We start from the raw sequence: 21,213 nt of genomic DNA, 5'->3' as shown, positions 1-21,213 counted from the left end.
CTGACAGTGATGCCTTAAATTTCCTTTCTTGAGAAGACTTTAGGAAGATGGGGAGGGGAAAAAAATCTGCTACAGCTTAGGGTGTTTGGAAGGCATATAGCATTAACTGGTAAGTATGATTTCCATTTTGCTTCATTGAAATAGGGTTTCAGTACAGTAATTTAAGCAATTAATAGGTTTCAAATCAGGAAAATGCTTGTGGTTTTTTTTAAACTGTATGAATACACTCCTGGTTTGTTTTGTTTTGTTTTTACTTACAGGAGTAAAGATCAGCAGCCTGCTTGGTAAAAAGGGGAGCTTGGAGAAACTGCAAAGCTATTGGGAAGTGGGATCTTTCTTGGGGGCCAGTATGTTGGCTAATGACCATATAAGAGTGATCCAGGCTTCAGAAAAGCTGTTTAAGCTAAAGGCACCAGCATGGTAAGGTGATAAACAAGATCATATACATGACTGTGGTAAAACATGAGAGTCTTCAGCTTTCCCATTCAGTATCATATTCAGCTGATGGAAGATTGGTTTGGTTTTGGTGTTTTTTAAACAGATTTTGCTGTCTGTATATTGTTTCACTGCACTTTTACCCAGACAAGGAACTCTATTCCCCTTTTGTCCTTATTCAGGGACAAGCTTAACATGGATCTTTAATTTAGTGTTTGAGAAGGGCATATTCACCATTGGCTCCAGGCTTTTCTGAGGGCAGGGGAGGAAGGAGGAGTTACTCCTAAGCACCATAACTTCAGTAGTTACATTGCTGAAGAAAAGTGGTATGGACTTACAGGTCATAAGTGCCTGAAAGTTTTGAGGATGCAGCTTGGATAGAGAGGCATGGATATACCTTGGAATACTGTGGTGGTTATTGCACACATCAGTTATTTTAACAACTTGAACAGGAATGTGCTGTATGGGGCAAGTTGCATCTCATGATTGAGAAGAATGCAGTTTGAAGTTCAGTTAACAGAAAGGTTAGCAATCTAGAGCTAAAGATAACCCTGTGGACTCAATATATGTTCTGCAAAGGCCAAGAGAGATGTGCTCTGAAAAGAAGCTTCCACACCTGTTTTGCTTTGGATGTGGGCAGCAAGTAAGGACCAGTCACTAATTAAGGTCTGGGATCCTGTTAGCTGGGGGGAACCAAGATTCCTTTCTGACTAAAAAAGTTGTGACTGCCAATGGAAAGAGTGCATATGTTGCAGCCTGTGCATTTTTTACTTTTTATAAAGGCTAGAAAGTGTCTCCAAAAGCTGACCAGAGGAAAATTAGGAATGGTTTGGGTTGGAAAGGACCTTAAAGATCACCTAGTTCTGATCCCTTGCTGTGGGCAGGAACATCTACTAGATGAGATTGCTCAAAGCTTCATCCAGCCTGGCTTTGAACACTTCCAGGGATGTATGTGTGCTAAAATACGGAAATTCCAAACTTCTATATCGACCTAATATAGAAAACTGTCAAAATTAAGAACTCTACATTTCTGACCAAATATTCCATCACTGCTGTCTACAGAGTATTTATCTTCATGATTTTCCATTTTTAATATGTGCATGTTTTACTGAGAAGCTGGATAGCACTCTCTGGAAGTCTCCTGTTCAGAGTTTTCTGGAGTTTATGAAAGCCTGATTGTCAGGATTTTATGTACCAGTGCCTGTGGGATTTAAATCTGTAGATTAAACTCTGAAAATACAGCAGAGTCATTTGTGCTTCAGGAAGGATTTCTCCTGTGAGCAATTTCTTCCCAGTCTGTTTCCTGCTGTTCATCAGGGCCCACCTGGGAGTGGAGTAGATACAGTGTTTTAAGCCAGATATCCTTATGCCCTGAGGATGATGATTTCAAAATGCACAGCTAGAGGCCCTCTTGAGTTTACATTATACCTTCTTGTTACAAGCCTGGAAACAAATTTTCCATGAATAGTCTAATTGTGATAAAGTAATAGCTGTGATAAATCCTCTGTAAGCATGTATATCTCATTTGCAGTTGTATTCATAAAAATTGTGTAAGAGGATGTTTGCAACTTTGCTTTCTCTTGGCATTTCTGAAAAAATGTTATAAAGACCTCCATAAATCAGCTCCAGAAAGTTGAACAGCAGAGAAAGGCGTGAGCTGTATTTAGGAGAAGCATTCAGCACTGATGTTGTCCTTTCTTAGCAATGCCAAAAGGCTGCTTAGCACAGTTCTAGTTATCGTTACTGGATAATCAGTTCCAGAAGTGTCATGCTTTGGAAATCAGTGTTAAACAACTGCCAGTGCTGGTACAATATAGAAGACAGAACAGTGTAACAAGTTAAATTAGTGGATTTCTCACTTGAGGTTTTCATTTGACGTTGGTCATTACTGAAGCAAGTTTGACATGGGCTCAGCTTGGTCCATAGGTGGAAGATTTAGCTGTTGATTGAAGCTTTCGTGGTTTAGGATACTCCAGAATATGGGATGAGGAAGGAGCATCCCAGAACTCATTTAGATTTCAGGTTACTAATATAGCAGCTGTATATTGATTTCTAAATGGGAATTGATATAATTTAAAGCAATCCTTGAGAACCAACATCTTACTGACTGTCTTGGTGTTGCAATGGTCAATGTTTCAACTGTGGTTAAAGGTAGAGATATTACTATTTACAGACTACCTTAAATTGGTAGCTAACTCCGTATGCTTGGCTGATCACAGGTACCTGAAGTCTATTGTAGAGACTATTTTGATACATCAACATTTTAAGAAACTGACTACAGAACAACATACAGCCAAACAGGAACTTGTGGACTTCTGGATGGACTTCCTTGTTGAAGCCACAAAGACAGATGTGTCTGTAGTTCGATTTCCAGTAAGTGGTTGTTTTATTGTTGGTTTTGGTCTTTTTTCAGAAATTATGACATAAAAGAAATGGACACAAAACACTGCTTATTATTAGGTTGCCAGATAATAAAATGCTTGTCCAGATGGAATATATTTGGCCTCCATATTAGATTGGTTTGAATTGATTGCATGTAGCTATGGAAGTATTGCACAGTGTGTTCCACATGAGGGAAAAAAAATCAAGATAGAATTTTGCTGTTTAGTGTTTGCTAGAAGTTTGTATACTTCTGAAGCAAAACTTTGCAGTATATTCCAGGTGATAGTACATTAATTATATCATGCTTTGAAGAAAAGCAGCTTAATTTCAATCTCTTTCTAGTTCAGCAGGCTTTACATAACCTGCTACCAGTTAATCTATTAGAGGTTAAAGGTCAGCCCAATCAGGTAGAAATCTCTTCCTCCAGCTACTAGACAGCATATTTCAACAGCATTGCACTGTGAATATATATATGTGTGTATGTACTTTTCTGATTTCTTTCACAAACATTTTGTTGAAAACTTTTATTAGACACCCTGGTACGGTACAATGTCCTGAAAATATACTGCAGAAAGATCTTTATTCCTGTACATATTAACTATAAACATATGGGAAATAATGTCTGGGGCATTTCTTTTTTAGTTAAGCATTAGCAAATACAGCTTTTTGTTTTAAACAGCAGTTACTGTTGCCTCCCAGATATTCTCAGTATTGTACAGTTCTTTTGACTTATGTATATAGATGGGATAATAAAGCATAAGGAAGACAGTCATGTTGAACAGCAACAGCTTGAGGCAGTAAAGCAGAACCATCAGGAGACTCTCCAGGGAGTCTGATTCTATTTCTCTAAGGAGAATTGGTGTAAATATTTGCAGGGCTGCAAAAAAAGAAAATTTTGAATCCTCTGGTATTTGTAAAAGACAAGGCTGTGTTCTTTTTAGTTTTTTGATGACGAAATGGTGCATTTGGATAGTTAAAATAATCTCTGACACATAAAACTGTCAAAGTCAAATGGTTTGGATTTTTATTAATACTGAGACAAACTGAAACTGATCATAGCAATAGCATGAGCCAAAAGGTAAACCCAGTGACCACATGGTCTGACTGTCTGGCATAAGAAATTATTCTGATATTGCAGGCAGATGTACACAGTCTCTTATAATATGAAAATTCTCTTTGTGCCTCTTCAGAGGGAAAATCGCACCATTCAGCAAGTCAATAAAATGAGACAGTGGATTTCTTTTCCTTACCTTGTCCCAGATTCTTGTAAATAATTTATCCTGAAATATTTTTTTCCATAATTCCTTTTTGTGAATTGCTCTTGGAGCTTGAAATTGAGAACTTCACTATCCATCATTACTAGCTTAACTGTCAGTTGCTCTCTTATCTGGTACCATCACTGTCACGGATCTATTTTCAGCCTTTAGAGGAAGAAATGAAACAGCGTGGGGTTAACTTGCTGTAGGCTAAAGACCCCAATTAGTGAAATAGTCTAAACTAGATTTTAGAACTTCTAAGTGTCTGAAGATGCCAAGTGACACATTGGTCATAAATGCCTTGGTACTTTTGAAAACATGGCCTTCTACTTCCTCCAGTGTGTCTGAGTGCTTCTTGTAGGAGATAATGTGGCTTAATGTGACTCTAAGCCATGGCTCTTTCCAAGACTTTTTGCTTAGGTGTTTATGTATTTCTTGTAATTATTTCTTTTTATTTATTATTTTAATAGATGTAGACCAAGTTGCTCCAGTTAATCATTCTTTCCTAAAGCTGCCTTCTGAACTCCAAAGAATTTCAAGTGAGAAATTCTGTATCTTGGCTATATAAAGAAGCCCTGAGGAAAAGAACTTGGGGGTGCTGATGGATGAGAAGCTGGACATGAGCAGGCAGCCCAGAAGGCAAATCACGCTCTGGGCTGCATCAAAAGATGTGTTGCCAGTAGATCCAGAGAGGTGATTCTGCCACTTTACTTTGCTCTGGTGAGACCTCACCTGGAGTACTGCGTCCAGGTCTGGAGCCCTCAATATAGGAAGGACATGGACCTGATGGATCTGGTCCGGGGGGGGGGGGGGCACAAAAATGATCAGGGGGTTGGAGCACCTCTGCTACGAGGACAGGCTGAGGGAGCCTGGAGAAGAGGAGGCTCAGGAGAGACCTAATAGCAGCCTTCCAGTACCTGAAGGGCACCTACAAGAAGGATGGAGAGAGATTGTTTACAAAGGCCTGCAGTGAGAGGACAAGGGGCAATGGCTTCAAACTAGAGAAGAGCAGATTTATATTGGATGTTAGGAACAGGTTCTTTACTATGAGGATGGTAGAACACTGGAACATGTTGCCCAGGGAGGTGGTTGAGGCCCCTTCCCTGGAGATATTCAATGTGAGGCTCAATGAGGTCCTGGGCAACCTGGTCTAGTTGGGGATGTCCCTGCTGACTGCAGGGAGGTTGGACTAGACCTTTGAAGGTCCCTTCTGGCCCAGACAATTCTATGATTCTCTATTTTGAAGATAGTGTTTGATTTGAGCTTTTATGGGAGAGGGAAGGACAGAAGAAAGGAAGATTGTCAGTTTGATAACCATCTTTAGTGTAGTCCTATTTTATAAATGTCTTTCAGCTAAACACTGGGGGCTGGAAATCTTCCTGTCTATACTGAAATGGAAGAGAGTAGCTTTTTCTTCAATTAATAACAATACTTTACGTTCTGAAGAATGAAAATAATTTAAACATGGGCAATATAGTTTTGATGATTTAGATCAGATTTTAACCACTGAAAATCTAAAGTAGATAGTTCAAATGAGAAAACACACTTCAAATACTTTGACTCTTTCCTTGAAAGCATGCTGGAAGCTGTATATACCTGGAAGTCATTCTGGTATTACTGAAGTATTACTGAAGTGGCAGTGTGGGACTGGCTTCATTTACTAAGGTGGTAATGTTGGACTAAATTTTGGTGCATTGCATGCCATCTCTTTTACATAGAAGGGGTTGGGTTGGAAGGAACCACCAAAGGTCATCTAGTCCAACCCCATTGCAGTGAGCAGGGACATCCTCCATTAGATCAGGTTGCTCAGAGCCCTGTCAAGCCTGACCTTGAATGTCTCAAAGGATGGGGCCTCAACTACCTCCCTGGACAACCTGCGTCAGTGCTCCACTACCCTCATGGTAAAGAACTTGCTCCTAATGTCCTACCTAAATCTACTCTTCTCTAATTTGAAACCATTGCCCCTTGTCCTATCACTCCAAGCCTTTGCAAACAGTCCCTTTCCAGCCTTCTTGTAAGCCCCCTTCACGTACTGGAAGGATGCTATTAGGTTTCCCCAGAGTCTTCTCCAAGCTGACCAACCCTAGCTCCTTCAGCCTGTCTTAGTAGGAGAGGTGTTCTAGTCCCCTGGTCATTTTTGTGGCCCTCCTCTGGATCCACTCCATCAGGTTCATGTCCTTCTTGTGTTGATGATAGTTCTAGTTTTTGTTCTGCTCATTCCAGGAAATTTTCTGTAATCTTTAGCTCTCAGCCTCTTGCGGTGGTACTTGTTGCATTTGACAAAATAATTTGATCTGGTGGCCACGGTTAACAATGGTCCAAATCTAAAACAATTCCATCTAGGTTGATGTGGTTTTCTGATTTACCCAAACGTATTTCATCCAAAAGATGATAAAGTTATAGCGTGAATCTTGTCAGCCTGGGAGATGGGCATTCTTGAACGGCATTGCAAGAGAGTGGATTGTGATGGAACACTACAGATAGTGTTCAGAGAAATAATTTTGAAAATTATATTATATATCCTACCTATTGATGCAGTAGCCTAATTAAAAAAAAACTAAATTTGCCTTTTTTGTTTGTTTGTTTGTTTGTTTTTTAATATCTTAAATTACTGTCAGCCTACTAAACTAGCCTGGTACCTAAAATTTTACCCTTCATTCTGTTTCTCCTGCCTTTCCTGCTATGGTATGGCTACAGAAATAGTTGTAACTTTTTAAAGTTCTATGTATTTTGTGCTAACTCTTACAAATTTTTTTTCTACAAGGTTTTAATATTAGAACCAACAAAGATCTATCAACCCTCATATCTCTCCATCAACAGTGAAGCTGAGGAGAAGACTGTATCTATCTGGCATGTACTGCCTGATGACAAGGTATGCCATCATGTTGTCTCTAGTTGTAACTATTTTCAGAATTAAAGCATCCATGGTACATAAGAGATCTCATATGTAAAGAGTAGCATCTAATGGTGGATTCTGCAAAGGAGATAAGTTATTTAGTACAGACAGGAAGATGCTGTGACCATAAGCTGCCATGCATGTTTTAATTTTTTTTTAATATGACATTCTTCATTTATTCTTTAAGCTTGTCTTGTTGTTTAATGTATCTTTTATCTCTAATATCTAAAAATAATTTAATTCATCTTTCGGGTTGTTTTAAACCAGTGTATAACATACAAGTCTGTGATTTCCAATATACTGTCATACGAATAAGGTAGCATAAAGTTAAGTATACAAACAGAAATGTCTTCTTCCTGTACTTGAAGTATTCCTTGTCAGCTCTGGTACATATGTCCTTTGCTATGAAAGTAATAGAGGCTAGTGTCTTAAAACAGATTCAATGAAAAGCCAAAGAACTTGCAGAAGGATGGATAGATAAACAGATGCTCCAAAGGTCTGGAAATGGAAAACACTGGGAAGTTCTTAAGACAAGATGTGAGATAGCCAAATGTATTTGGAAAGGAGCTTAGAAAATCTGTACATGCAAGGGGAGAAGAAAACCTGGAATGATTGTTGCATTCAGGAATGATTAGGAAGCAAAATCTTGGTGAGAGTGAAGACAGGAAGGACATCATAGAACCTCAGAGAAGAACAGGAGCACAGAAATGAGGGGAGTATATGAGGAGTGAGTGGAGGCCAAGTCATCTGGAGGCACCACAGTGAACATTTTGATTTGTACTGGACAGTATGATTTGTAAGAACTAGCAGTTAATTCTTCTGTGGAAGCGTTTTATTTGCCTGCAGGATAGGACAGTGAAGACCTACTTTCCAGGTAATCCATCTCTTAACTTTTGTACTTCTAATCCCTGAAAGAAGAAACATTTTTGTGTGTAGAGTATGTGAGGATGTGCTGTTTAGAATTTGTTCTGACTTCATGAGAAGGTGTAAATGGACAGTGTCTGAAATAGCATATGTAGCACACAAACTGAAATGTTAGTCTAGACCAGTGAATTTCTGGTTTTGTGGTTTATTCTGACTGATGTTTTTCCAAGTAGACTCAATCTCTGAGAATACTATAAAAAGGTTTCTTGCACAAAACCAAAATTTACCACACAGTAAATAACAATTTGTCAGTACTACTATTTCTGTATTCAGTTTAGTCTTTTTAGAAACTACTTGAACATCCATGTTTTTTGTGGTTTTGTTTGTTTGGGTTTTTTTCTTTTAGCCTAGGCTTTTTTGCATTTGTATGGAGTTCACCTCCAAATAATATTCTCCATTCTTTTATGTGGCTTACCTATAGCATAAGAAAGAACATATGACTAGAAGGAATTTTCTGGACTATTCAGTTGTCATAGAATGGCTTAGGTTGGAAGGGACCTTGGAGATCATCTTCCCCAGCCTCCCCACCATGACCAGGAATGCCTCTCAACTAGATTTGGCTGCTCAAGGCCTCATCCTCACCTCTTGGAGACACTCTTGACATACAGTAGTTGAATACTAATGTAGGTTTCACAGGCCGCTATTTGTGCTGTAAACTAGTTTGAGAATGGCATTACACCCCTGGAAGAGCCTAGAGTGGAATACTGCTGCTGAATAGAAGACTTTTAAGTCTATTAGCTTTTATTATGAATTTGTTTGTTGCCATTTCATCCTCACTTATTCTTTTGCCATAGGTCTATTAGAGTTTTACCGGCTCACGCTTCAGATTTCAGATTAATTTGGCTCATAAATTGTGATGCTACTTATTTTCCAAATTGCCGTCAGTGCTCTAAGAATAAGAATTGTGAGTTACAGAGTGTACAAACTTCCTTTCATGCACAAAGAAACTGAATTTCCATTTCAAATCCAAACTGGAATTCAGTGGAGCCTGCAGCTGGCAGTTTTGTAATAAATAGGCATATGACAGCCAATGCCAGGATAAATAATGTGGCCTTTTCTGTGGCTTACTTTTTTAGTAGCATACCTTAACATTTATGCCTTTTGTACTTCAAGTTTAACCTGAACAAATGCCCATAAAAATCAGTATTGTGTTTTGTAGAATGCACCTTATCTTTGCCTTGCAATTCTCTAATTTTAGCAGCTCTTTCTGCATGGGGAATGCAGTAGTGTTGTTTGCAATTTTGAAGCAGAGCAGCCTGTTTCTCTGTTTTGCATTGGATTCTGAATCCATTTTGAGTTTTGTTTTGGATGACTGTAGGGTCTTTTTTGTTGTTGTTTTCTTTCTTCCTTTCTTTTCTTTCTTTCTTTCTTTTCTTTCTTTCTTTCTTTCTTTGTTTCCTTCTTTCTTTCTTTCTTTCTTTCTTTCTTTCTTTCTTTCTTTCTTTCTTTCTTTCTTTGTTTCTTTCTTTCTTTCTTTCTTTCTTTCTTTCTTTCTTTCTTTCTTTCTTTCTTTCTTTCTTTCTTTCTTTCTTTCTTTCCTTCTTTCTTTCTTTCTTTCTTTCTTTCTTTCCTTCTTTCTTTCTTTCTTTCTTTCTTTCTTTCTTTCTTTCTTTCTTTCTTTCTTTCTTTCTTTCTTCTTTCTTTCTTTCTTTCTTTCTTTCTTTCTTTTCTTTCTTTCTTTCTTTCTTTCTTTCTTTCTTTCTTTCTTTCTTTCTTTCTTTCTTTCTTTCTTTCTTTCTTTCTTTCTTTCTTTCTTTCTTTCTTTCTTTCTTTCTTTCTTTCTTTCTTTCTTTCTTTCTTTCTTTCTTTCTTTCTTTCTTTCTTTCTTTCTTTCTTTCTTTCTTTCTTTCTTTCTTTCTTTCTTTCTTTCTTTCTTTCTTTCTTTCTTTCTTTCTTTCTTTCTTTCTTTCTTTCTTTCTTTCTTTCTTTCTTTCTTTCTTTCTTTCTCTTTCTTTCTTTCCTAACCAAAGAACAGATGCTAAGTTTGGATAGCATGCCTGATGTGTTTACTCCAATGTAGTAATGTAGTCAAAACTTGGCCAGATCATGAGGGATGTAGCTTTTATAATATTTGCCTGAGAGTCTTGTGTGGTAAATAAAAGATATATGAACCTGTGAGAGATTAGTTGCACATAGATGACAGGTAAAATCCACAATACTTATGCTTCTTATGCTTCTTGAGCATTTCTGGCTGTCAGGGTGTATCTTTTAATTTTTTAGATTTTTAGATTATGCCCAGAAGTGGGAATTGGACAATGACCAATAGTCAAGCTCTGAAAAGTGTTTCCAAGCATGGAAAATTGGAAAGTGGCAGAGCTTGTCTATGGAGGGAGGAGTAAAAGACGGTGTAGATACACCTTCCTTATTAGCAGAGGATTTGAGTTGGTTGTCTTTCTTCATGCAGGAGAACCAGACAGCTTGAATATTAGTTTTGCAAGCACTTCATACTAGCAGCAGCTAGTGCCTCTGTCTCAGGGTGCAAGCCCAGCTTTTCTGATGATCAGGCTATTCTCTTGTTCCTGTGCCCCACTGGGGAGAAACTCTTCCTCCCATTTGATGTTGAAGTGGCACTGGAGTTCATCACTTTGTGTCTTATAACAGTGTGAAACTTGGGCTTCAAGAAATATTTTTGCTTTTCTTTTTGGTACATTGCATTAGGCATTTTATGTTAGCATCTCAGCCTTTTAACACATTTTGAAGAGGAAGGAAGAAATTACAGAGGAGGAGAAAATTGACGTATCAAGCCTTATAGAAAGCTGTTATAGTTGGGAGAATAATTTCCTCTATTTCCTGCACTCTTTTGGCAGCATATCTGTTCTGACTTCTATTCATGAACTGTTTTATAAGCTACAAGTTTTTAAGTCTTCTTTTGGAGTACATTTGATTGTTTGACACTATGTCCTTACACTATGAATTACTTTTCAGCAAAAAGTGTCTCTATGCCTTTTAATTGCTCGGGTGTAAATGAAATGCCAAATAAAATTCAGCTCTAGAAAGCAGAGATTCTTTAAATACGTTGCTCATTGTGGTGGCACCCCAAGGGTGCCAGGACTTTGAGGTAGTGTAGTTCCACCTTTTCCTGAAAGGAGAATGTTTTCATTAGAATATACAAAAGGCTTCTGTTTCCTGCAGTAAAATTTTATTAGACTATAAACACAGAGCAATATGACTGTCTACAGAGAGGACTCAGTTCTGCTGAATGTGACACGTAAATTTAAAATATCTGAAAATAAATGAGCCTGTTTTCATAGGGTGGCTTCTTTCTTCCAGCCACGTTTATTACTCCCAAAGCTCTTAGGAGTTTCAGTGCATTCTTACTGCTCTCTTCTGGATTCCTAGGGAAATAGTTGCCTTTCTGTATTTTTGGACACTCGGCCTTCAGATTTTCTCATTCCCTGGGCAATTCCTCCTCCTTCTCAAGAACTTCTCACTTTACAGCATCAGACTTCCCACATGTAGCTCTCTTCACCTGGTCTTCCCACACATGAGGACATTGGACACACAGACCAGGCTCTTGTTATGCCAGGAGGTAGCATTCCCCCTCTCCCCACTTTCCAAAGGGTCATGCTGATCCCAAGGTCATCACTCAGACCAGGCTATACTGGCAGCCCTTCTGATCTGCTGTTTTGCATACTTTCTGAAATAGCATATTTTTTGCAGAGTAAACAGTTTAAGAAACAACCCAAAACTTCCATCTGTAACTTCTGTTGCTTTGGTTTTGGGTGAGAAAAAAATAAAATCCCTGGAAAACAAATGTTAAAAGGTAATAGGCTGTTGTAATTCAAGTGATTCTCTTTCCACCTCCTGAGTTCCAGTCTAGAAGATGTGCCTACTGTTGCTTCATTCATAAAAAGGAATGTTTTTATTTATTTTTTTCTGTATGTTACAGAAGGGTATCCATGAGTGGAATTTCAGTGCTGCTTCTATCAGAGGAGTAAGGTAAGTTGTTTCCCTTTCAAGTTTTGAAATAAAAAGAGTATCTGATCAGTACTGTATTGTATTAAGCTGTGGGCTTTGGTGGAGTAGCAGACAGTGAATCAGGGCAGTGTATTTCACAGGTGCCCTGCTGTAAGTGAAACCCCAAGAGTCATTCAGAAATGACCACTTGCAGAGTTCATTATGTAAAATTCAGCAGTCATAGCCCATTGAATTAAAGAAAAAATATTTGGTAACAGTTGGTAGTCACATTCTTTATGCTAATTTAAATAACCGCCTGCAGCACAGAACATGGAAGTAATGAAGTTATGTGTGGATGCAGAGCAGGAGGTTATGAGGAATGGACGAGATTAGGATGTTTTGCCACATCTTAACTGCTTACCCTTTATTGCGTTTTGCTGTGAGTGTTTAAGTTTCAGGGGTTTTTTGTTTGTTTCTGTGTCTGGTGTCGGATACAGCAGTAAAACTGTTTCAGAGGAGGCCCATAAGGAGAGAAGCCTGTCAGTGTAGAGTGCTTAGTTAGACCACAAAGTGAAAATGTGAAGATTGATGGAGAAAACAGAAAAGGCAGTGAGAGAAAACAACCCCTCATGTCTCAGAAAGTCACATGGAGTAGAATTAGTAAATTTTAGGATCAGGAATGACACTTGACTAGAATAGAGGGGAACGATGTTGTATGTTCAAGGCCAGTTTTCATAGGCACACTTCCCTCTTTAGGACAGGGCGAATGAGATAATAACAAAGGAGTAAATTTTGCCATCTATTTGCGTGACTTCAGCAGAATGTTTTCTGTCTACTAAACAGAAGGGAGAATTCTTTGCTGGATTGTGTGTGATACTGTCAGTAGAGGACAGCTGAATCTGAACTAGTGGGTCTGCTCTGCTAGCCAAAGTTCAGCATAGTGTGCATTCTATTTGGCAAGTCCAGCCTTGCAGTTTGGTTTTGGCGTTCTACCACTGATGCAGTTATATTCAGATCAATTCTTTGCCTTAGTCTTTTTTTACTAGGATTTATCTGTACTTTGGCATCCTGCAACTTTCCACTTTTGTGTTTGCTTTTAATATAATTTAAAAGTCCAGAAATCTTACATTAAAAAAAAAGTAAAAAAGTCATTTCTCTGTTCTAGTAATAACTGTTCCATACACACAAAGCTATTGCTGAGTCTGCAGGACATTTTTGTATAGATGGATGATTTTTTTTTTTTTTTTGGTTCCAAAAAGTAACTTAAACTATCAATAGACACAGAAATTCAGTCCTGTGAGATTCAGCTTATTTTAGACATAAATTGCGATGATATGCTTAGTTCAGTCTGGTTTGGGTTTTGGTTACAGTATATTTTTGTGTGCTTCTAAAAACAAACACAAAAAAAGCTAAAAAAGAGAAGAGTATGTATTTATTTTTGGCTTTTTTTTCTTTCCCTTCCCCCTTACTCAACCAAGCTGTGGTCAGTACAGTTTCTGGTGTATCCTCCTGTATTTGTTATAGAAACTGTTAGTTGTAATTTAATTTTTCAATTAAATTTCAAATTTGTTCATCTGGACAGATGTCCAAAACAACTTGGGAAACTTTACAGTGTGCCAAGAGTCACTGTGAATTCTTAGAAAACAGGCTGCTTCCATGAGGAGCTACAGGGGGAAATCTTTATCTTATGCAAGTACAAAACTGCGTAAGCCTTGGGGTTTTGGTCAGATTTTTTTTCTTCTTCCAAATATATGCAAGTTTCTGATCACTTAATTTTTCAGTGGGTTTTTTCTCCCCCTAGTTTTATGAAGGCATGTATTCTTTGGAGTGGGACAGCCTTGAGAACCAGGCTTGCTTCCAATCTATTTTTGTATCAAAACTATTTTTGCCTGCTTTGAAGCACCTAGACTTAAAAGCAGTCTAAGAAGGGGGAGTTCCCAGCTCTCTGAGGATTCTCAGCCTTTCTAGACTCTTTCATGCCATCTTTAGAAGTGCAGCCTTAATGTACAAGGCAGGTCTTTGTACATGGTCTTGGAGGCTTTTTCAACAAAGGCCTCTATAAATATTTGCTGCATTACATAAGGAGACAGCAGGTCTGAGGAGACATCCAGCATTGAAATGGCTAATGGGTTTTGTAAATGGTTCAAGGAAATGACTGAGGGGTCACCACTTCTGTGTGCTATGTATCAGCTAGTGTAATCAGCATCTTATTTCATGAGTAATGGAGTTCCACTCTCCTGAACTGTAAAGGGATTTGGAAAGCATACAGAACCCTGAACAGTGCAGTGCTAAATCACACTCAGAATGCAGGGAATCATAGTTACTAGGTTAGCTTCAAATCATTGATTTGCAGTTTGTGTGCTGCTGTAAATAACTCTGCTTTTGTCACATGGCTTCTTGACCTCTTAAATGTAAATATTATTGAACCAGGCCAAAAAGTACTGTTAATCTTAAAGGCTTCATAAGAGCCATCAAGATCATGGCTGCTACCCTGAGATGCTTTGCATCGTAGGTGATCCAGAAAAGTCTCTGTTGTTCTTCAGAGCTGACATCATATGAGCAAGAAGATACCTTTATTTTTCCAGTTTAAAAATAAAGAAGCAAACTGAAGTTGCTAGACTACAAGTTGGCTTTTTCTCATTGTTTGGGACAAGCACTGTATTATGAAACAACTGCTACTTGTGTTGTTTCCATGGGAGAGTGTCTCAGAGGTCATGCTGACAAATGTAGTGTTAGAAATGGTGAAAAAGTTGGGTTCAGATCTGCATCCAGTTTTCTTTGTAGCTTAAGAACTGGCAACAAGGACATTTGTCCTCCATCCCAAGTTCTTGGAGCTTGGAATCTCATCAGACTACCTAATTATGAGAGTGGGAAGTGTCTATGCTGTTACACTTCTGAAAACAAACAGAAGTTTCACACAGCTGCATGTCTGCTGGTGCTGCCAATGCTCAACTGTTTTATCTGCTGCTTCATTTGGAAGTATTAGCAAGCAGTAGTTAGAGCATTTGCAGTACTTCTCGTGACTAAGGGGAGTTCTGGATGCACACAAGCTGGGCATGAGGCCATGCTGGAGTGGACTTCTCTGTCTGTCTTCAGAGTTTCCTGAATTCAGCCCCAATTCTGCTGTGTATTATGTGAGCTTGGGAACTGTCAGAATGGGAGATTTCCTGAGTGCATTATCCTGTCTCTTTTTATAACCTGCTATTTTTTAGTCTTCCTTTTTCACTTTAACAGCTTTTTTTTTTTTTCCCCAAGGAAGAAAGTAACATAAGCAATGTAAATATTCACTTAAAGGCCTGCTCTTTTGCTTACCCTTTTGTTCACTGCTGTGTGGGTGGCTTCTCTGCAAGCCAGGTTTAAACTAATAGTTTATTCAGTAAAATATTTAAATTTACATGGAAATTGAAATGAATAAGCAGTTCTGCTAATATCAGTGGCTCCATACCTGGAGGGTTTACTTATATGCTTAAAAAATTGGAATTAAATGTTAGTTTATAAACTGGAGACAGTGGCTATCTCCCCAGATGTGTACATTACTTAGCAGTTACGAATTTTTCCAGACATAAAAATAAACGAGTCACCACACTCAAAGAAAAATATTCTTACATTGCAGCTCACTCTTCTCCTAGATTGCTTTATGAAAGGCAAGCCTGCCCAGCATGTCTGACCTGCCATTTGTTTATCAAAAGTTACAGAGCTCTACAAATAGAAGAATCCTAAAAGGAAACAAGGGTCAGACAACCTTAGACTCCTACTACAAGCTGAAAATTACAAGTATTTCCTGATACTTAAAGGAAAAGTGTAATGTTAATCAAATCATCAATCCTTTGGTACAGCATGGAACACAGTTCTAAAAACATGATGGTTATATTGATCCAGCTAAAACAGATTGATTCCACTAGGACAGTGCATTTTGTCCAGTATCTCAATGTTAGCAAGGAGACTTGATTTGTCTTGGCTTCTCAAATACTGCATTATATTCCTTTGTAATACCTCTAGCCAGATGTTTTTTTCCTTTCCTGATATAGTAACAATCACTTATGCTACATCAGCTTGACACCTGGCAACATGTGACAAAGTTACAGAAAGAGCTGTTTGAAATAATATTTAATATTTTCTATAAGGAGCACAGAAGTGACATGCATATGAAACAGTTCTGCTGAATCTTTGCCAAGAGCTGCAGCCTACCTGGGGTAGAAAACTGACAAGGGTACCAGAATCTGCACCTCCTCTGTTGGGACATCTGTGCACATCCATAAGAAAATGACATACATACTACTTCATTATACTTTTTTCTTCTGTTGTGGCAGATAAAAAACGAAATTGAAGAAAGGCATGGAGGGCAAGGGTGGTGAAGTCATTCATCTAATTTTTTGATGCTGACTTACATGCAAAGCCTGTTGGAGAAATCTTAACAAGTCACAAGGAACTGGTCAGAAATTTTTGTTCTGGGTTGAGCTCTGGCTGATTTCTAAAGCAGGAAGAACTCATAATTTGAGTTCAAGATCCAGCTTCCTGGTGTGAATCTGAAAGCATATTTCATCCTGGCTGCAGGAGTAGAAATTAAGGGTTTTACCTAAATGCACTGAAAAAAAAAATTAGTCAGGTCAATGGAAATAATCCTATTAACTTTTCTCCTACTCTTTCTCAAGCAATGTGTACAAGGGGAGCAAGCTGAACGATAGCAAACAGTGGAATTCAAACACTGGAGGATACAAGAATGTAATTTAGGTTTAATCTGGTGCTTTCCCATGTTGCTTGGGTTGATCTGTATGGTTTGATACAGCAGGTGGGAATGCAAATGCATCTTTCCAGTAACGTTGTTTACTTGGCTGTTCTTTCAGCATTTCGAAATTCGAAGAACGATGCTGTTTCCTGTATGTGCTGCACAACTCAGATGACTTTCAAATCTACTTCTGCACAGAACTTCATTGCAGAAGGTGTGTCACTGTTACTTCAAAAAAAAAAAAACACAGCTTGTAATGGGCTAGTTGGTGTTTGCATGCACAACAAAGACTGTTTGAGAACTGTGGTGAAAGTTGATCTTAGCATCTTCAGTGATCACCATCTTTTCATTCAAAAGCTTAGTACTGCAGTACTCCAGAGATGGAAGAGATTTCGAGGGACAAAGTGTAAACTCAGACAAACATCAGAAATAAATATAATTGCAAATTTAATATTTTTTTTACACACTTTGTGGGATTATTTTTCTAATACTTAGTAAGGCTTGCTACAAGTGTTCATTGCCTTCAGTCCAACAAAGCCTCCTGACCTAAAAATGGTCTTTCTGAAATAGGAATACTTGGGGGTAACAATAAGATCTGATCAAAATTTGGGGTTTACTGTAATTAAAAGTTTATATATGATTATGAAAAAGCATACTTAATTTTCTGTACATTAACATCATATTTACATAGGTAAGATTGTACCAGTATCCCCACAGGAAACATGACAAGGGTTTGTCGCACAAAATTAAGGGTGTTTTGGCTTCTCCAAACTGTGTGTCTTCTCCTTGAGCTTGAGGGCTGTGATGATGAGTTGTTCCAGGAGCCATTCTCAGAGGAAACATCTCGGGTTTTTATCCTAAGAAAGGATGCAACTTTACTAAAAATCACTGCAGTACTCTGCATTAATGGCTGTGGCCACCTCCCAACCCAATGCATCGCTTGTTCCTTCGTCCATTTTAGTTTGTATAGATTATTTCACCGTGTGTGTTCCCCTTTGTTTCTGAGCACTTCTTAGAAGACATTTAAGCCATACCCTAGCATGATGTAGTATTTGTACTTGCAGTCTTTCAAAGGGGTAGAAGTCATTTGTGATGGTTTTGTTTGGGTTTTTTTAATGGAAAGTTGTAAAATAGTTTCATTCAAGCAAGAACTCGAAGCTAGCCTTCCTGCACTATAAAATCTCCTCCAAATGTAGGCAAAAAACTTCTGGGCACTTTCATGGTGCTTCAGTGCTTTTATTTGACATAAATAAATGGGGGTGTAGGAGGAAAGATTCAGCTGATATTAATTCCATCAACAATTTTAGACATCATTGGATATCTTGCACATATAAAAGAAGACTATAAAAGAATAGGAAAATGCAAATTTTGCCTTAATTCTCTGTGTAAACCATTTCTTTTTTTTCTTTTTTTACTGACAAACTGAATTTATACTTTTTATACTGAAGTCCTCTTTAGTCTCATTCATTACTGTAGAGAGAAGTGTTCTTTTTTTCCCCTTGTCTTAAATATGTGTTTGCTTTTCCTTTCTGTTTATTTTTCCTTTTAACAGGTTTTTTGATATGGTGAATGGTATCACTGAAGAAATAGGGAAGACTACAGAAGAAGGGGAATGTGATGGAGACTCCTTAGAGGTATTTTTGCCTTTTTTTTTTTTTTTCCTCCCCAACATACTAAGAATTTGGAGCTTCTAGTGTCCCTTCACTGAAGGGAATAATTTACTAATCCCTTCTCTGGAAGAGGTTAGACAAGTTATTGTTTAGAAAATTTTATCCTCTACTGTTTATAAATGAATTACTCTTTTTAATGGTCCTTATGTAGTTTTTATTACCAGCATAGCTAAATCTCTCATATCTCTGTTGGCACACATGCTTGAGAATGTACTCAGCTCTGGAATTCTCCGGTTGTGTTTATTAGAATGACTGTTGCAACAGTTACTCCAGAATGTGGTCAGGCAGCATTAGCATCTCTTTAAATTTTAAAGACTGCTTGTTCGCTGTTTCATGCATCACTGGAATTGTGTGCACTTACATTATTGGGAGGTTATCTGCACAACAAGTATCACAGGATCGCAGGATGTTAGGGGCTGAAAGGAACTGCCAGAGATCAAGTCCCACCCCCCTGCCAGAGCAGGACCACAGAATCTAGCACAGGTTGCACAGGAACACATCCAGGTGCATCTTGAAAGTCTCCGGAGGAGACTCCACAACCTCCCTGGGCAGCCTGTTCCAGTGCTCTGTGACCCTCACAGTGAACAAGTTCCTCCTCATCTTGAGGTGGAACCTCCTGTGCTGTGGTTTATATCCATTACTCCTAGTCCTATCACAGGGTGCAACTGAGAATAGCCTGTCCCCTCCCTCTTGACACCCAGCCCTCAGATACTGATAAACATTTATAAAATCCGCTCTCAGTCTTCCCTTCTCCAGACTAAAAAGCCCCAGGCCTCTCAGCCTCTCCTCGCAGGGCACATGCTCCAGTCCTTTAATCTTCCTGGTAGCTCTCTGTTGGACTCTCCAGTAGATATAACTGTAGCAGGGGAAGGCTTGTCCTTGCTAGTTACCATCTGCAGACAAGCACTGCAATGAGCAGCAAACTTAAATCAGATGATCGTGTTGGTGCTGCTGGGGGGTTGTTTATACCCCTAGCCCATGAGCTCACACTGAAGCTTAGGATGCTCCACTTAGGCTGCCACCTAAGTGGCTAAGTTATAGCTCTATTACATGTTGTATTCTTACCTTGGGTTTCTCTCTGAACACACATGTAATTGACAAGTGAGTACAGGGCCACTGAGTGCAGTACAGTACTTTTAGGTAGCAGGGAACAGGATAGAATAGCTCTAATCCCGTGTCCTGTTACATGCAAATCTGATGTTCTGAAGCTGCAGAGACACCCAGAACTAACTCAGAGTCAGCTCTGTGTAATGAATACAGACAGCCCTCCATCCCAGTTTTGATGCTGGTGTTTTTATAATACAGCTGAATTCGGAGACAGGACAAAGAAAAACCACTAGAGTGATTTGTGGGATACAAAACTACCCTGTAATGAAAACAGTAGGGTGCCTAATTTGTTGATTTTAGCAAAAAGAAAAGGACTGGGTGACTTAATTACAGCGGTAAGTATTTTTACAGGGAGAATTGTGATGTGCTAATGGTCTCTTTAATATGTTGAAGATAAACATAATGAAATAGTGACACCGAAGAAATTTGAATTCAGAGGCATGAATTCATGAGAGTGATTGTTGAAACAAAGTACTGAAAAAAATAGTGGATTCTCTATTTAAAAGATAGCAGTCTTTCTTTGGAGAAAAATACACCCATTATCCAGGCATAAGACACCGAGTTTAGCATGAGAGCAAGTCTGTGAAATTACATGTCTGTGTTACACAAGAGGACAGATCAGATAACTATCTAATGACCAGTTCTGGACTGCCCTTAAATTCTTTGATGTTCAAATTCAGCCAAAAAAGAGGTTTACTGCACCACAATCCTGACTAACCTCCAATGGCACATTCTGCTGGCTGACCCAGCACTGGGAAAATTGAGGCTGTGCTGCTTTTGGAAGATGTGGTCAGGTCAGGAGAGCACGTGGAAGAAATGGAGTATATCCTGCCTTGCTTTCGGTGTCTGTGTGGGAGATAAGTTCTCAGCTTGGCGCAGAGGGCCCTCTGTCGTCCTCTGTTATTATAACAGTACCTGCCAGCAGAACTGCAGATGGCCGTTGAGTAAGACCTGCAAATGTAATTACACAGAACAGATAAAGGCTGGCTTAGTTTTATGCACTTTCCTGAAATAGATAGCTCAGAAGCCAGTGCTTCTTGTACAGTAAGTGGAGAAAAACAGGCATATCTGCACAATATCTGAATTGTTGTCTTGAAGTGTAGTGTTTTGTTTTTTTTTTCTCTCTCCATGGTCTGCAGAAAGCAAGGAGCATTGTAGATGCCTTAGTTATGAGCACAGGGTCAGATGGAATTGCTCTTATTCCTCTGTTTCATTTCACGTTGTTGTTTGCTTTGCAGTATGACTATGAATATGATGAAAATGGTGAGCGAGTCATTCTGGGGAAAGGAACCTACGGCATCGTGTACGCAGGACGGGATTTGAGCAATCAAGTCAGAATTGCTATTAAAGAAATACCAGAGAGAGACAGCAGGTACAGTAACTGTGGCTGATTCCAAATTTTGTGCAGGACATAATTTAATCAGTAACACAATCAACCAGTTTGCTGATCAAGGAGTACTCCTACAGAGCTGCCAATAAAGTACCTCTGTGTGTGGTAGGTAGCAGTGTTCCCTGTCTTTGTAACTAGATGTTTCCAAGTTATGGAATAGGTTATGGTCACAACTGAAAATTAATGTTTATTGGTTTTGGTACTAGTAGTTTATAATACTTTTTCTTTCCAAAAGAAATATTGCTGAAGTGCAGATTCTCACTCAAACACCTACTGATAAAGCCATATCTACTTTGACATGCTCAGGCATGTCCTTGTAAAAGAACTGTTTTGTATTCATCATTTGTGGCATCCTTTAACATCGGAGCCTGAACAATTGATAAAGATGTTTTCATTTCTTACTTGTGCATCATTTATTATGAAGCCTCTTAACATTAGAATAAATCGTGTGGAATGACCTTTTTGCCCACTTTCTAATGCAGAATTTCTTGTTGTCCTCTCATTTATAAAGGTTGCCATGTAAAGAACAG

General features: G+C 38.6%; 1 protein-coding gene across 1 annotated transcript in view; it reads left to right on the top strand.

Moving 5' to 3' along the window:
- Positions 1-21,213, top strand: part of MAP3K5 (mitogen-activated protein kinase kinase kinase 5) — a 111,782-nt gene that overhangs the window by 64,528 nt on the left and 26,041 nt on the right. Inside the window, exons 9-15 of the mRNA XM_054399225.1 lie at positions 261-420; positions 2,655-2,808; positions 6,838-6,945; positions 11,783-11,832; positions 16,635-16,730; positions 18,069-18,150; positions 20,532-20,665. Coding sequence (XP_054255200.1) covers positions 261-420; positions 2,655-2,808; positions 6,838-6,945; positions 11,783-11,832; positions 16,635-16,730; positions 18,069-18,150; positions 20,532-20,665 — 784 coding nt within the window. The remainder of the gene's footprint in view (positions 1-260; positions 421-2,654; positions 2,809-6,837; positions 6,946-11,782; positions 11,833-16,634; positions 16,731-18,068; positions 18,151-20,531; positions 20,666-21,213) is intronic.

This window comes from Indicator indicator, chromosome 2 (assembly GCF_027791375.1).
Source record: "Indicator indicator isolate 239-I01 chromosome 2, UM_Iind_1.1, whole genome shotgun sequence".
In the NCBI taxonomy this organism is placed as follows: domain Eukaryota; kingdom Metazoa; phylum Chordata; class Aves; order Piciformes; family Indicatoridae; genus Indicator; species Indicator indicator.
This window is presented reverse-complemented; position numbering and strand designations above follow the sequence as displayed.